The sequence below is a fragment of the Bombina bombina genome, chromosome 8 (genome assembly GCF_027579735.1).
Source record: "Bombina bombina isolate aBomBom1 chromosome 8, aBomBom1.pri, whole genome shotgun sequence".
NCBI lineage: Eukaryota > Metazoa > Chordata > Amphibia > Anura > Bombinatoridae > Bombina > Bombina bombina.
Window position 1 is genome coordinate 137,645,500 of NC_069506.1, and position 17,783 is coordinate 137,663,282.

The following is a 17,783-nucleotide window of genomic DNA, read 5'->3' on the forward strand; positions in this document are numbered from 1 at the left end:
AGAAACATGTACAAAATGATTACTGAGATTGGAATCGATCCAAATGTTTTGTTACAAACTATATTTCCCACTGTAAGTATGTAGAAATTGAAAAATGTAAGAATACAGAAATACAGAAGCCTGGCTGAAATATATGAAATATTTATAATAAATTTGGTTTCCAAAGAAGTCTTAAGAAATAGTGCTGGTTAGTGTGTGATCCTTTGTCTCAGTTCAGGTATTGTCTACAATTGATCGATTTCCCTTTTTTCCTATCAGGTTTTCCCTGGTGTTTAGATCTGGCCGTATCACAATAATGTAGCATTTAGGAATAAATATACAACCCATCAACCCTGCACTAGAAGACAATATGGCAAATATTTCAACAGCCACCATATATTTGCCTTTAGTGCTCAGATAGGCTGGGAAAAATGAGACCCAAACGGAGCAAAACAGCAACATACTGAAAGTTATATATGTTGCTTCATTAAAACTATCTGGTAATTGTCTTGCTAGAAAAGCCACTATAAAGCTTAAAGCAGCTAAAAGTCCAATATAACCTACAACAAAGTAGAATGCAGTGACTGAACCCTCGTTACATTGTAATATCATCTTATCAGATTGCTCCCTGGTGTCAAAGTCTGGAAATGGTGGAGAGCAAAGAAACCATAAGAGACAAATAAGTGCTTCTCCCAGTGAAGACAGAAACACAAGATAGCTGGTTATTCGGGATCCCACCCATTTTCTTGCTCTACTTCCAGGCTTTGTGGCATTAAAGGCAATAACAACAGTTATAGTTTTAGCCAATACTGAAGAAACAGCAACTGCAAAAATAATTCCAAAGGCAGCTTGTCGAAAAAAGCAGGTGAGTGCCACAGGGCGTCCAATGAAAAGCAATGAGCATAAAAAACACATTGTAAGTGATATAAGAAGAGTGTAACTTAGATTCCTGTTATTAGCTTTAACTATTGCTGTGTCTCTGTGGTAGATAAAGATGACCAGTACTCCTAGGGTCATAATGGCAAAAATAATGGATATAGTAGCTAATGATATGCCTAAAATATCATCATAAGAAAGAAACTCTATGGTTCTGGAGATGCACACTGTTCTCTCTGTATTGGACCACTGGTCTTCAGCACACTTCACACAGTTTTCCATATCTAAAAAGAAATATATATTTATTAGGATGGTAAAATAGGAAAGTCACAATTTATTTTCCTTATAGTTCTTTTAGATATTTACAACCATAATATTTATTTAGAGTTGTAATGACAGATGATAGTTCCAACTACAGTCCATTTGAATTCCTGTATGAAAACATTGTATGTACTCAGATGAGCCAATATTTGATCCAAATAAATAAATAACACATTCAAATAAAATAATAAAAAAAATAAATAGAAAATGATAAGAAATAGGTGTACTTAATTCTTTTCAATGGTTTTCACAGACCGTTCATGAACCAAAAGATAATTATCCAAAGTAAAATAGTAAAATATGACAACTAATTGATTTAATAGAGATAAAGGTATCCTAATGTGTTTGAATACGTTTTAAAGGAATAGGAGAAAGCCAAAATGAAACGTGCATGATACAGATAGAACATGTAATTTTACGACCCTTTTAAATTCACTTCTATTTTCAAATGTGCTTTGTCCTCTCAGTATCCCTTGTTGAAAAAGAATATGCACATATCCTACACTAGTGGGAGCTGCTGATGATTGGTGCCTGCACAAATTTGTCTCTTGTGATTGGCTAACTAGATGTGTTCAGTCAGCTGCCAGTAGTGAAATGCTGTTCCTTTAGCAATGAATAATAAGATAATGAAGCAAATTTGATAATAGAAGTAAACTAGAAATTTGTTTAAAGTTGTATATTCTATCGGAATAATGAAAGAAAATGTTGGAGTTTTCTGTCCCTTTAAATGTGTATAATTCAGACAAAGCATCAGGAGCGTAACTAGGCCTTTATGAGCTCCATAGCAAAGTCTGTGATGGAACCCCTATTTTAACAGACCCCTTCCTGGCTGTTGCAATCAGCAAAAGTTAAACAGCAAGCAGCTACATAGGAGCAAAAGAAGTGGCTTCTCTGTGACTCTGAGTAATCCTTTCCCCTTGTTTACTCCACACCAAAGAAAATGTAGCCTGCCTGTTCAAATATGGTAGCAGGTTTTTCTGTACAGCAACATAGTGTGTCACCATATTTGTAAAGGCAAATCCATACCATTTCTTTACACTGTAAGCCCTTATTTACAGGGGGCACACTTAGGGGTCAGATATGATATCTTTTCTCAACCAGCCCATCAATACTACTTGGGACTAGAGGTAGGCCCAGTCTTAATTGAGACCTCTGAGATCCATGTAGTTATGCACTTGCAAACCATACAATTTTAGGAAACTTTCCAATGTATTCTTTAAGTCAGATTTCCCCTATCTGTTGATCTACTTGGTTGTAAATTTGTAACTTGGTCCCCTTTGTTTGTTTTTTTTAAGAATATACTAAAGTAGATTGAGGAGTGTGCATGTGTCACTATTTACAGTATCACCAGGCTGTATAGAAGTGGTTCACAAGCAAACCAATCAAAATAAATTAGAACACTTTTTAGCATTGTATTCTCTGAATCATGAAAGTTTAATTAGCTTGCATCTAAGCCTCTGCAGACTGCCCCCTTATTTCAGTTCTTTTGACAGACTTGCATTTTAGCCAATCAGTGCTCACTCCTTGGTAAATTCACGTGCATGAGCTCAATGTTATCTATGAGAAACACATGAACTAACACTCTCTAGTGGTGAGAAACTGTCAAAATGCATTTAAATTAGAGGCAACCTTCGAGGTCTAAGAAATTAGCATATGAACCACCTATTGTTTAGCTTTCAACTAACAATACCAAGAGAACAAAGCAAAATTGGGATAATATTAAAGGGACAGTCAACACCAGAATTGTTGTTGTTTTAAAAGATAGATAATCCATTAATTACCAATTCCCCAGTTTTGCATAACCAACACAGTTAAAATAATACACGTTTTACCTGTAATTAACTTGTATCTAAGCTTCAGCAGACTACCCCCTTATTTCAGTTCTTTTATAGACTTGCATTTTAGCCAGTCAGAGCTGTCTCCTTGGTAAATTCACATGCATGAGCTCAATGTTTGGAAATTAGGCAAAATTGGTGATGAAAGTAAATTGGAAAGTTTTTTTAAATTACATGCCCTATTTGAATCATGAAAGTTTATTTTGGACTTGACTGACCCTTTAATGCTAGTTGTACAAGTGTTAATAATTAAAAGTGTTATTTAAGTAATATTGTTAACAGAATTTTTTTTGTTACCGTATTGTTCCCACAGAGAATGTTCCTTTAGTAGATTGTGATATCATTTAATGGACCAACAATATGAAAGATCTGCATCTGAAGAAGAGACCTGTGAGGTTTTGAAAGCTTATGGAATAAAAAAAATTGATTTTGTTGGTCCATTTAAAGGTATCATAATCTACTAAATTAACAATATTGTTAAAATTCACTAAGCCAAAACAATAATTGTAAATAAAAACATGTGACAAAAGACAGTAGTATTAAAAAAAAGTAAACGCTAAAATTACCTGTTGGAAATTAGGGAAAATTGGGTTTCAAGAGGTTACAGTTGTTGAATAGCACAATTTTGAAAACCCTGGGAAAAGATGCCATCACGTGCATAAGCTCAATGTTTTCTATATGAAATACGTGAACTAATGCCCTCTAGGGGTGAAAAACTATCAAAATGCATTTAGATTAGAGGCGGCCTTCAAGGTCTAAGAAATTAGCATATGAACCTCCTAGGTTTAGCTTTCAACTAAGAATACCAAGAGAACAAAACAAGATTGGTGATAAAAGTAAATTGGAAAGTTGTTTAAAATTACATGCCCTTTTTGAAACATTAAAGTTTTTTTTTGGACTTGACTGTCCCTTTAATACAGAAAGTTACTAAAATGTATACTTTTACATTAAGGTCTAGATCATGAGTGATCTGTATGAACGTATTCCCCCATAGACTTCAATGGAGAAAAGTGGGGGGGGGGGAACTAACACCCTACTTAAAAGAGCAAACCCGATTGCATTTTCTCAAGTGCGCTAACCCAACGTGAAAATATGAATATTTCACATTCTAATGTTCTTCTCATAGCAGAATATGTTCTGATGTTATCTATACCTATATAAAGATGATTATATATAGGTATAGATATATACAGATATATAGCATAAAAATACAAAATTAAAAATACATAGAACATATTCCTCTATGTAAAGAACATGGGAATGTGAAATATTTACAATAAATACACAATATAATATCTTATTAAAAATTAATATTGGATACAATTGTTTTAAAATGATTTCATCTACTAAAAGGGATAGGAAAGACAAAATTAAACTTGCATGATTCAGATAGAGCATGTCATTTTAAGACACTTTTAAATTCACTTCTATTTTCAAATGAGCTTCGTTCTCTTAGTATTCCTTGTTAAAATCGTACACTAGTGGGAGCTGCTGCTAATTGGTGCCTGCACACATTTGTCTCTTGTGATTGGCTAAATAGATATTTTCAGCTTCCTGTTAGTAGTGCAATGCTGTCCCTTCAGCAATGGATAACAAGAGAATGAAGAACATTTGATAATAGAATTAAATTGAAAAGTTGTTTAAAATTGTATGTTCTATCTGAATCATAAAAGAAAATGTTGGGGTTTACTATCCCTTTAACTGCAAAGGACTCCAGGGAACTTATATATAATGTATGTCTATATATGTACATATCTGTATTTATGTGTTTAAGTATGTAATGTCTGTAAATACACACATATATATATATATATATATATATATATATATATATATATATACATATAAATACATATATATACAAAAATACTTATTCATTCCCTCATTTTGTTACGCATTGATTATTGCAATCTACTCCTAAATGGCCTTCCAAAACACCGCCTCTCCTCCCTCCAATCTATTATGAATGCTTCAGCTAGACTCATCCACCTAAGTCAGCGATCTACATCAGCTGCTCCACTCTGCCAGTCTCTACACTGGCTCCCCATACACTCCAGAATACAATTTAAAGTATTAACCCTAACTTACAAAGCACTCAACAGTCTAACTCCCAACTATATTTCCTGTCTCATTGTGAAATATTCCCCATCCCATCCTCTTCTATCAACCTCTGACCTACGTATTTCCACTCCTGTTATCTCTACGTCCCACTCCTGCCTCCAAGACATAGCACGTGCTGCTCCTGTCCTCTGGAACTCTCTACCCCGCTCTATAAGACGGTCTCCAACCTTGTATAGCTTCAGACGCTCCTTGAAAACCCACCTATTCAGAGAGGTTTACCATCTCTCCTCCATCTCTCCTCCTAACCAAACTAATACATGAACTGCCTGACTCACTACTGCAACTACAACCGATGTAACAAGCTACCCCAACCTTACGTCTCTGCACCCTAAACCTTTAGACTTTGAGCTCTCCGGAGTAGGGCCCTCTTCCTCCTGTACTAGGTTTGTTTAGTTTTGTTATGTTTTGTATTTTATCACAAATCTTTGTCATTGTATACCCCTATCATTGTACCCAGCGCTATGGAATTTGGCGGCGCTATACAAATAAATGATAATAATAATATATACACATACATATACATCTTTAGACATGTATGTATCTTTATGTTAAAGCCCTTTGCAGTTATTTTTTCTTACGCCTAAGACCATATAACGTTTTTGTGCAATATTATTTTTTATAATTTTTATAAGGTAGTGTTATTGCGAGTGTTACTGTACATTTGTTTGTATGCGTTTTGTGACTCTTTTTTGTTTCGCAAAACACAGTTAACCAGAGCTCTGAGATGGCAGTAATCATTCTAGCGTAAATCACAATTGCACTTACCTGTCCGCATTTACTATCAACCTGTAATACAAGCAATCCTTCCGAAGCGGGCAAACAGCCATGATAAACCTGATAGCGCTCGTGCGAAAGAGCGCGCCACTCATAATCTGGCCTTAAGTTCTTTAAAATGACTTGAAAGTAAATCTAAATTATTAACGTATTTAAAGGGACAGAAACACATTTTACAAGCAAATTATTAAGGTTATTCCCTGCCATCCTCACCACCATGTTGTAATTTAGCCTTCAATGTATTCCAGTACTGATGTATTTGCACATGTGCAATGTCTTCCTGAGATATTTGCAGTGTAACTAACCTAGGTTCCAAAATAGTAGCAACAATAATTATAGGGAGGTACATTAAATGTATTTAGGGTTTAACATCCCTTTAAAATGATGAAAAACATGAATTAAAACAAGCACTTTATTTTGTTTATGTTTGGGACGGACATTTTTTTTATTTTATGTTAATAAAACTTCTTAGCCCTCCCACCAAAAAGTGATGGCAGAAATTTGGTCTATGCCACCCCCACATACAAAAAAACTAAACATTATCATTGCAAATAAGAATTTTAGTATATGGTAATTATTAAACAATACTGAATACATTATCATCATCAATCAAATGTAAAAACACAAAGAAAACGTATGAACCAGATTCCCGAGTTGTAACGCACAAAAAGAGAGAGGAAACTGTAAAGGAAGAAGAAATTGCTAGACCAACAGAATGAGGATGAGTGGCCTGGTCAGTTTGTGAGAGCGGCTGGACAGCCTGGAAAGCAGCTGGATTTTTTGTGTATTAATACGGTTTTTGATGAATGATAGCCCTTATCGGTTGTTAGCATTGCTATTGTTGGAAAATGGAGATCAAATATCATGGGAATCATCATGCTAAGATGTGTTTGACTTCGTAAGATTATAATCATTTTTAAAATAAAACATTTTTTGGCCAACCACGTTTTGAGAATTTTGGAAATGGTTATAGCAAGCAATGGTCAAAAAACAAAATACTCTGCACTTTTATCTCCCTTTAATTGCTAATCTGTGTCATTGTACAGTGTCATAACATGTAAGAGCAGACTATCATTAGAGCCTACTATATTCATCTGTAATCCAAATATTCAAGTGCTTATTAAAATGCAACTGAGATAAAAGTGTTAATACTGTCCTAAAATAACAATTACTTACTGAGATGCAATACACAATGAATAGCTTAACATGTTCTAAAAGTTTAACAATTTTAAAGGTATTATTTTTTTAAAAAAAAACTCAGTTTAGAGTAAGTACACATTCATTTGTGACATTATAAAGTGAATATTCTTTTGTGCAGATAAATAAATACCACATTACTTCTAATAAGCTAATTCCAGAGCCCCCAAATGTCTCAAGTTTGTGGGATATTCCCAGGTTAGGAGTTCTATCTAGTTGTACCTCTTTTCTGACCCTCTAAGTTTGCTATAAATTTCCAGGTTTCACAAAATGAAATCAGCAACTGCCTAGCCTCAACTAGGGACCTCTCATATATTGCCCATGGCAGGCCAAACCATTTCACAAGAATTCTGGCTCATCCATAAGGTTGTTGCTATTCCCCGTATGAGCTACACTGGGGACACCCTAGCAACAGCCCCCCAGTTGCTGCCTGTATAAGGGACAAGAAACAACAAAAATGTAATTCATGATTTGAAAGGAACATACCATTTTTTTTTTTTATTTTTTTTTTTTTTTTATTTATTATCACAGCAAACAATGTTACAACACATAAGAGAAAAAAGCAAAGAGAAGTTTGTTTACATCCTTTTAACTTATTGACAAAAATACATAGAAAATCGAATTGCTGATTTTTCATATTATCAAGCCAAGTCTACCTACTACCTGTATGGAGACCTGACTTCATAAAAAAGGAAAAAAATAAAAAGGAGAGAAGAAAAGAAGAGAAAAAAAAAAAAAAATTAAAAAAAACAAAGGGGGGGGCCACACACCCTCTCCAGAGGTTCCTCCCTCCCTCCCCCCCTCCCTACCACAATTCCAATTGAACCAATTCGGAATTCCTAAATGGAAAAATCAGATTCTCTATTTCGTTTTCTGGGTAGCTTTTTATGAAAGCTGCCCATTTCTTGAAAAATATTTTTATATCCGCCTCATTGTTTATATTAGTATCTCTTTGCTCTAATATGCATTGTTTCTTGAGGCAATTTTTGATTTCTGACAGCCCTGGGGCTTTATGGCTTTTCCAGGCTTTAATAATTGAGTATCTAGCTGCCAGGGTTGAAAGAGTTATTAATTTTTCCTGGGGATGTTGCCCTTCCCCTTGTTTAATACAAAACACAATTTGTATAAATGTGAGATCCAGAGGGGGAACCTCCAATGTGTTATTAAGCCAGTATTGTATTTTCAGCCACATTTGCTTGATTTTCGGGCAGCTCCAAATCATATGTTTTAAATCTGCCGCTGGGAGGGCACATTTTGGACATTTGTTAAAGTTTAAATTATTTATTTTATAACCCTTTTCTGGCGTAAAATATATTTTATGTAGGATTTTAATGTGTGCCTCTCTCCAGGTGGCTGAGAGTGTGGCCTGGTAAACTTTACTGATAGATTTTTGGATAAACTTTGGATCTATGCTATTAGAAGCGACTGATCTATTCCATCCTAATGCTAACTGCTCTAAAATAGGAGTTCCCTTAGTACCGACTAAGGAATTATAGCAATAGGTAATTGAAGTGTATCCACCCTTTGTTAATGACAACCAGTTTTCAATTTTACCCATGTCCCAATCCCAGCCCAGCGTCCTGACTAATTCTGAGGTGTAATGTCTTATTTGTAGGTACGCAAAAAATTGGTTATTAGCTAGCTTGAACTCACATTTTAATTCCTCAAAAGATTTTAAACAATTTGTGTCAAATCTAATAAGCTGTTGCACTCTCTTTAAGTCTAGATCAGCCCATTTATCAAAGATTGCTGAGTTCAATCCTGGATAGAATTCGGGGTTCCCTCTAATTGGGAGAAATTGTGAGGCTTTACAATTAACTTTAAAAAGTTTAGCAATTTTCCACCATGCCTTGATAGGGTTAAGGTAAGTTTTAAGTTTCTTAATTTCTGTTGGTAGTGTTTTTGGTTCGCAATGGATCAATCCTATCGGAAGGAAAGGGAAGCATATATTTTCATCTAATATATTATTAGTTACGTAGTTTTTAATACAGACCCAGTCTGTTACTGTACGCGCCAGAAATGCTAAGTTATACAATCTTATGTCCGGAAGAGCTAATCCTCCGGATTCTTTTCCTATTGAAAGTTTAGATATAGAGATCCTAGATCTTTTCTCTTGCCATATGAAATTTCTGATTGCCGAATTGAGAGACCGAATGTCTTTTTCAGAGATAAAAATGGGGATGTTCTGTAACACATACAGAAGTTTCGGTAGGAGAATCATCTTATATAATGCGATTCTCCCAGATAATGAAATTGGGAGATTTTGCCAAGTTATCAATTTTTCACGTATAAGCGACATTATTGGTGTTATATTGAGCCTATAGAGATCTGATGGTTTGACTGGGACATTGATGCCCAAGTATTTGAATGATTTTGTTACCTCTTTAAACGGGCAATTGCTTATTGAGTCAGACCCTTTTCTAAGCCAGAGAATCTCTGACTTAGAAGCATTCATTTTATATCCCGAAAAGGTTCCAAAGTTATCTATTATGTGTATTAGTTTGGGAATGTTAGTTTTTGTATTCGCGATATAAAGAAGAATATCATCGGCGTATAATGCAATTTTTATTTCATACTTGGATATTCTAACCCCTTGCAGGGACTGCCTAATCATAATTGCCAGAGGTTCTATAGCTATATTTAATAGAAGAGGGGATAATGGGCATCCCTGCCTCGTTCCTCTCTGAATTTCAATTGGTGTTGATGTGAGGTTATTGACTATTAGATTTGTACGAGGTGTTTTATAAAGATTTTCTATGAAATTGCAGAACTTACCCGAGAATCCAAATTTCTCTAACGATGAAAAATTATGAGAAAAATACACTGAGTCAAATGCTTTTTCTCCGTCAATTGTCACTATGGCAAGGTCGGGGTCTCCTATCTTTTCTTCCTCATTGTCTGGCTTATTGAAGAAAAATTCAGATATAGTCAATACTTCTCTAATTTTTGAGGCAGAATTACGATTCTTCAAGAACCCTGCTTGATCTTTGTGTATAATGTGTGTTAAGCTACCTTGAAGTCTTTCTGCCAGTATTGAAGCCAGAATTTTATATTCTGAATTTAGGAGCGCGATAGGGCGATAGGACTCTTTTTGAGTTGGGTCTTTGCCCGGTTTCAATATTAATGTTGTATATGAGGCTGTAAAGCTTGCTGGGACAATTTTACCTTTAACATAAATGTCGTTAAATAAATCACATAGATAAGGGACTACTTCTGGGGTTAAGATTTTGTAAACCTCATTAGGTAATCCGTCTGGACCTGCAGCTTTGTTAGGGGACATCCCAGATATCACTTTACTTACTTCTTCTTGTGAAATTGGCTCATTTAATTTAGTGATTAATTCCTCCGACACTATGGGGCAATTAATTTTGCTCCAAAATTCCCGGGACTGGTCTATATCTGTTTTTCTTAAAGAATATATATCTTTATAATAATTTGTAATGGTCTCTAATATATCTTCTGACTTAGTGCATATCCGCTCATTTTGTTGTAACTTATCTATTAGTGGGGACTTTTTTTCACCTTTAACTAAGTTAGCTAATAATTTACCTGATTTGTTTCCAAAGCGGTACATTTTTGCCCGAAATCCCAATTAAAAGATGACTTTTTTAGGAGGAACCGATTATAGGAGTTTATCACGAAGTTGGTGGCTTCTTTCTCTCTGTTTTTTAATATTTTGGTTAACTTAGCTGCATAGGCTGTAATTTCCCCTCTAATGACTGCTTTTGCAGCCCCCCAGAAAATTTCCGGTCTGTCAATGTATTCTAGATTAAATTGGATATACTCTTTAAATTTGTCATTTAAGTGTTTTTTAAATTTTAGATCGTTGGCCAGATAATAGGGAAATCTGAATCTCAGGAGTGCTTTGCTTGGAGGGTTTAATTGAATCTCAAGAAAGATGGGGGAATGGTCTGAAATAACAATAGGAGTAATTCCTGCTTTTACTTTTCTTGTACAAAGTCTCTCATCTATTAAAAATAGGTCTATTCTAGAGAGTGTTTTATGCACTCTAGATAGACAAGTATATTCCCTCAAATCGGGATTCTGGACCCGCCATATGTCTCTAACTGATAGATTCTGAGATAAATTTTTAAATATTTTTGTTTCCAATTTATCTTTTTTACATTTAAGTTGTATACTGTTGTGTCTCATTCTGTCCAGCGGAGATTGTGGGGCCATGTTAAAGTCCCCTCCTATAATCAAAAAACCTTCTGAGTGTAGCAAGGCCATAGATTGCATTGCGATCCAAAAGTCATAATCCAGTTCGTTGGGTGCATATATATTAAGTAAAGTGTAAATTTGTTTAAAGATTCGAATTTTCACCATTAAAAATCTCCCCTCTGGATCTCTTCTAGTGTGTAGTATTTCAGCATCTACCCTTTTGCCCATCAGTATTGCTACTCCCCTCTTCCTTCTAACACTGGGTGAGACTTCTACCTCTTTAATCCAGGACCCCCTTAGTTTCATTGTTTCTTCCATGCTCAAGTGCGTTTCCTGTAGAAACATTATGTCAGCTTGCATCTTGCTCATGTGAGAGACAATAGCTTTCCTTTTGATAGGAGTTGTTATTCCTCCGATGTTCCATAAAATTATCTTAATCTTGTCTATTGGTTTTGTCATCTACCTTTAATTTGTTGGGGGATGCTCGTAAGTATAAAAAAGGAGGAGGGGACGGAGGAGGGGGGGAGGAGGAGGGAGGAGAGGAGGAGGAGGAGGAGAGAAAAAAAAAATTAAATAAATAAAAAAGGATTAATAATTAGGGTAGTTGTAGAGTCTCAACTAAATGAAAGGAGGGGGAAACCTGCCCCCCTTTTTTTGTTTCCCCTGGCTTCAAGGGGATTCCATACTGATATTTGCAAAGTTATTCTTACATTCATACCGTGCCTGCATACTAAATGATAACATAAGTTTTTACAAATTATTCTGCCCTACAGTCCCTCAAATGAAAGAGATCTCATCTTTCTGTTTCTAATTCAGTGAGGAAACTCTCTGCATCTTTTGCATTATCAAAAAAGTGAGTGTTATCAGTGGTAGTGACTTTAAGTTTAGATGGATAAACTAACATTGCCCTGTACCCTTTTTGTATTAATTTTGTGCATATGGGCGCAAGTTCTCTCCTTTTTAAGGAGGTTTCGGCTGAAAAGTCTTGGAACATAAATATTTTGGCTCCCTCTATGATGATAGGTTGTTTCTTCCTATATTGTTGCATCATGCTAGTTTTATCTAAGAAATTCAAAAAACGTGCTATAACTGGCCTTGGTCTGTTTTTGGATTTGTTATCAGCTTGTAATGGGCCAATTCTATGGGCTCTTTAGATTATTATTTGTGTGTCTGTAATTTCTAGGATTTGGGCTAAGGTTTCTGTTATAAATAGTGTTAAATTTTCAAATTTCTTTCCTTCTGGAATTCCTATTATCCTAATATTATTCCTCCGGGACCGATTCTCAGAATCCTCTAGTCTAGATTGTATTTTCTGGAGTTTGTCCTCTGCTTCTTTTAGTCTAGAGTCATGGGTTACTGAAAAATCCTCTAAATCTGAAATCCTTTGCTCTGCCTCTTGCAGTCTGTTCGAGAACTGTCTGACTTCCTGTGATAGCATCGCTATGTCTTGCTTTATTTCTGCTCTCAGACTGTCAAATTTGGGCGTTAGGGCTTCTGATATACTGGAAACCAGGTTTTGCATACTAAAAATCTCATTTGTTAAATTTACATTTGATGCAAAATGTACATCTACTATGCTTTCTGGTACTCCTTTGGACTTTTTGTCTCTGAGTTTACCTGCCATACTTGAAGGGGGAGTTTTATGTGAGGGGTTAAGAAATGTATCCATGTGCTGTGTGGGAAAAAAATAAAAACAATGAAGGAAGAGGTGGTGTATGTGAAGGGGAAATCCTGAGTGCTTAAAAGGAAAGTTTTTCCCTTTTTTTTTTTTTTGGGCTAGGCGAGTGTTTTGGGGGGAAAGGTGGTTAAAGAAGAAAAAAAAAAAAAATTTTTGATTGGTGTGTGTTATAGGTAATTTAAGGGGGATTTACCCCAGGAAAAACAGCCGTGAAATTTTTTTTTTTTTTTTTTTTTTAAAGGTGTAATGCCAAGCTTTGGCAGTTTTTGCTCAGAATATATAAAAAAAAAGAAACCAAGAGAGAAAAAAAATGCGATTTAAATAGGTGTTTTTCTTCTATCCTTAAGGTTTAAGGCTTCCTGCTTTTCTAAGTTACTAAATTTTTACCCTTTCACCCTGTATAAGATTACTTATTTTCTTTTATCCTGAGTCAGAGACAGGGATAGAGTTCAGAAAAAGCTAACTACGAGAGCAGATCTCAAATTGATATATAACGTGACATTGTATTGTTCAGCAGTATTTGTTATTGATATTCAGTAAACCATGAGAAAAAAAAAAAAAAAAAAACACCAGGAAGACTACCAAGATATATTCAGCTGTAACCTTTAAGTCTCTGCCTAAAGAGATAAGACTCCGCATGAGAGAGATTTAAGATCAGACTTTCTCACTGACCAGGCTTAATTACTCTCTCAAAGCTGAGCCAGTGTGGTCTATAGACTTATGTAAATAATTATTAGAGAAATGTCCACAGTGCTTAAAAAAAAAAAAAAAAAAAAAAACATTCAGGGAAACAGTTTTTTTTTCTATGCCTTTGAACAACAGGTTTTTCTGAAAAGACCTATTATATTAATAACATAAAGCAAGTCCTTCTCACTTAAATGATTTTGTGAGTTTATAGTACTTTATATTCTTTTGTCTTAGTTCTTTGGGTTTTCTTTTTTATTTCTGCTTCTTTTGTTGCAGCTTAAGATTAATTAGAGATCTTAAGGAAGATCCTGGTGTTTATACACCTTGTTAATTGAAGGGAAATCTTTTCTTATCTTAGATATATTTTCTCAATAATGGAAGTTCTTTTCCTTTCTTATTTTACTTGTTCCCTTCTAAGTCTTTTCCCTTTAGCCTTTTCGTTATGTATCCTATGTACTCACCCTACCCATCTCCGGCATTTTCAAGTGTATTACTTTTTGCAGGCGAAGTCTAGGCTATGGACTCCTCTCTCACCGTCCAGAAAAGGTAACACCGTGCGGGTTTGCAGGGCACTAGAGCGTAGCTTTTCCTCGGCCCACCTCCTCCCACGCAGCACCGGTGGGGGGGAGGGGGTCTATTGATAGATTTTCGTGTCGGGTCCTAGAGCCGGTCTGGCGGAGTGAAAAGGAAAAAAAAGCAAAGACCAAACACTAACCCTCTTACCGGGCTTACGGTCTCTGGTACAGCATTCAATCTTTCCACCAGACTCTGGAGCAGCGCTCACCTGCTATCGCCTCCTCCCACGCAGCTCCGGTGGGGGAGGAGGGTGTCCTTTCAGTTCCTTCGGTTCCTCCTTCAGGTTTGCTCAGTGCGGTCAGGTGTATGTTAGTCTCGCACAGGTGAAATATTCAATGAGTCAGCGGAGTTTTCGCCAGGAGGGAGGGTGAGTATCCAAACAAAATCCTAGGAAAGGAATAACAGCTTGTTATAGGCAAACATAACTTTTCCGTTGCAGGCTTTGCAGTGAAGTAATCTTAGATTTAATCAAGCCGTTGCAGCCACTTGTTATAGGCTGTTGGTGTACTTTACCACAGTCTTGTTTTTGCAATCTTTACTTGCTGAGGTAGCGATTTGGTGGCAATAAGGGATTTGAATAAAACCACTGTCTCTTTTTTTCTTTTTGTTTATTCTCTTCCAATGTTGCAACACAGGTTATTAGACGTACAATCCCTTCAAAGCCAGGGGGGTCACAACCAGCAGGCTGGATTCTGCTGGAGGTTCCGGCAGCGTGTGTACTTTGCTGGCTAGGTAGCAGCCCTTCACCTCAGGGCTTGGTGCATGGGAAACATCACCAGGTGCTTAGAGCTGGAGAACAATCACTCAGCCACCTGTGCTGAGCTCCTCCTCCGGAACAGGTGTCTAGAGCATGGAACATACCATTTTAAACAACTTTCAAATTTACTTTTATTATCAAATGTGCTTCATTCTCTTGTTAACCTTTATTGAAGGAAAATCATTTCACTACTGGCAGCTAACAGAACACATCTTAGCCAATCATAAGAGACAAATGTATATAGGCACAAATCACCAGCTAGCTACCACTATTGTAGGATATGTGCGTATTCATTTTCAACAATGGATACCAAGAGAACACATTTCGAAAATAGCAGTGATTTTAAAAGTGTCTTAAAATTGCATGCTCTTTCTGTTTCTTACAAGTTTAATTTTGACTGTCCTTTCCCTTTAATGTTGGTAGGAATGAAATTTGTATTCTTATACCTTAAAACCAGTTGGTAGTTTCCTAGCCAATTAAAAAGATATCCCAGAATATACATAGTGATGTAATGTTTGTATTATGTACATACTGAGACAGAATAACACTATGGGGCAGCCCTCAACCAAATTAATATAAAGCATAAACAAGTTCCAGCTGTATGAATATACACTGGATCTTCAATGCAAGGGAGCCATTTCAAAATGGTGTCCCTTGCATTCCTATTGGCTGATTTGATTCTTGAAATTCAAATCAGCCAATAAGATGAGAGCTACTGAAATTCTATTGGCTGTTCAAATCAGCCAATAGGATGAGAGCTAATTAAATTATATTGGCTATTCAAATCAGCCAATAGAATTTCAGTAGCTCTCATCCTATTGGCTGATTTGAACAGCCAATATGATTTCAGTAGCTCTCATCCCATTGGCTGATTTGAATTTCAAGAATCAAATCATTCAGACTTCCGGTGAGGGAGGTGCTGTGCAGACTACCTGCGCACAGGTGTTGTGAGAGAACGCCGTTCTATCGCTCCCCGCTCCTAGCCACCTATCCTGGAGTGCTTACCAGGTGTTTTCTGTGGCGCTCTGCGAGGCTTCGGCCCGCCCGAGTTAAGGAGTCTCTGACTAGCTGGAGCAGCAAGCGACCTGGTCGCGAAGGAATTTTTTTTTTATTTTCAAGGGACCCTCCCTGTAAGCGGCCCCCGGAGGGAAAAAGGCTACACTGGTACATTGAAGCTGCTACCGGTAAAGCGGATCTGAACGGCTGAACAGGGTAAATAGCGGCGGCGGTGTAGATCCTGGTCATCTACTGCAGCAAGCTCCCCGCTGACGCCCCGAGGAGGAACAAGGGGGAATAGAGGAGGCGGTACCAGCCCCTGTCTACCTGTTACAGAAGACCCGCTGTAGACAGACGCTCGAAGCACACGGACACAGACAGTGATTAACAGGGCACTAGCTTACCTGTGTGGCTGCACCAAGGAGAGGAGGTGTGCAGCTGAGAATAAACTGCAGGTGCTCCCCAGTGCCCTATGAAGATCGGAGAAGCGAGAACTGGGGTAAGACAGACTTGCGCTGAGAGCGTATATTGAGTGTGGAAATACATGCCATGACAAGACACAGTGTTAAAAGCATAAGATAATCGATTACTATATCGCAGAACTCAGCTTTCCTCTGTTCCCTTGCTGTACTTGACTTACCTAGATTGTATTTTGCTTTGCCGGTGATCCTCTGGCCTACCCAGAAAAGGCTGGGAAAGAAAGTAACAATCCTACATCCTGTAAGGATAAGTTGGATAAAGTAGAAGCTCTAAGTTTATTACGGGACCTGCTGCTACAATTATCCCTCTAAATATCCCTTTAAGTCATACTGAAAAGACCGGCCACTGAAATACGCTAATACTGGATATAAATGCTCCTATTTACGGCTGGCCCCTACATACCATGACTGCAACAAACTGCTACTAACCATCATCTATAATAGTGCAACTGATGTTCTTTAAGACATTTATTACTGGCCTTTAAAATTGACTGCCTGATACTCCACATTCTTTGGATTAATATATGGGACACTATTTAAAATATTATTCAGTGCTGTTATAGGCTTTTTTTGTCTTGAAAAAGAGGAAAAAGGGGCTTAAGCCCTAAAATATAGGCATGTCTTGCTAGCATATTCTACTGATCTGGAAATATAATCGCTAGTTACAGCTGGTTACCTTTGCAATAATTTTTTCTGTTACAGGAATTTATGAAATTTTGTACTCTCGCTAGCATAAAAATCTTTTTGATTAAGGTTGTGCTGCTATAGGTATTTATGTGTTTGCTGGTCTAAACTATCTACTTAAGATGTTGCTTATGTAAAGTATTGTAAACCGCATAATTAAGTTAAAACTATCCTCTAGTATTGCTATACAACTTAATTATATGGTATCTTGAACTAGCTAGTGTGTATCATTCAGATAAGACTCTGATACTTGTAGCAATTAATACCCGCCCGCAGAGTTGAAATTTAATTAAGGGATAAGGTTAAAGAAGAGTAAAGGGGTAAGGATTAGGAAGGTATAGGAAAGGGGAATTAGTATCGCTATAAGTGAGACTTAGCATTGTTGACAATTGAATGCAGGCTTGATAAAACACTCAAAAACACACATACACGAGCACTATAGTCTAATCCCCTTCAGGGATAGTAGTTCTTCACTATTCCCCACATTAAGGGGGAACACAACCTATTTTCTTTTTTTTTTTTTTTCTCTCGCCCATCTACCGGTGGCTCCTGATCACTTGCTTTTCTCACCATCCTGTATAGCACATTCACACATTGTTTATCTTTTTTTTTTTTTTTTTTTTTATGCACATAATTAAATGGAAAAATTTGTCACTCAGGTA

General features: G+C 36.5%; 1 protein-coding gene across 1 annotated transcript in view; it reads right to left on the reverse strand.

Moving 5' to 3' along the window:
- Positions 1 to 213: 213 nt before the first annotated feature.
- Positions 214 to 17,783, reverse strand: part of LOC128638886 (vomeronasal type-2 receptor 26-like) — a 159,596-nt gene continuing 142,026 nt past the window's right edge. Inside the window, exon 8 of the mRNA XM_053691014.1 lies at positions 214 to 1,139. Coding sequence (XP_053546989.1) covers positions 214 to 1,139 — 926 coding nt within the window. The remainder of the gene's footprint in view (positions 1,140 to 17,783) is intronic.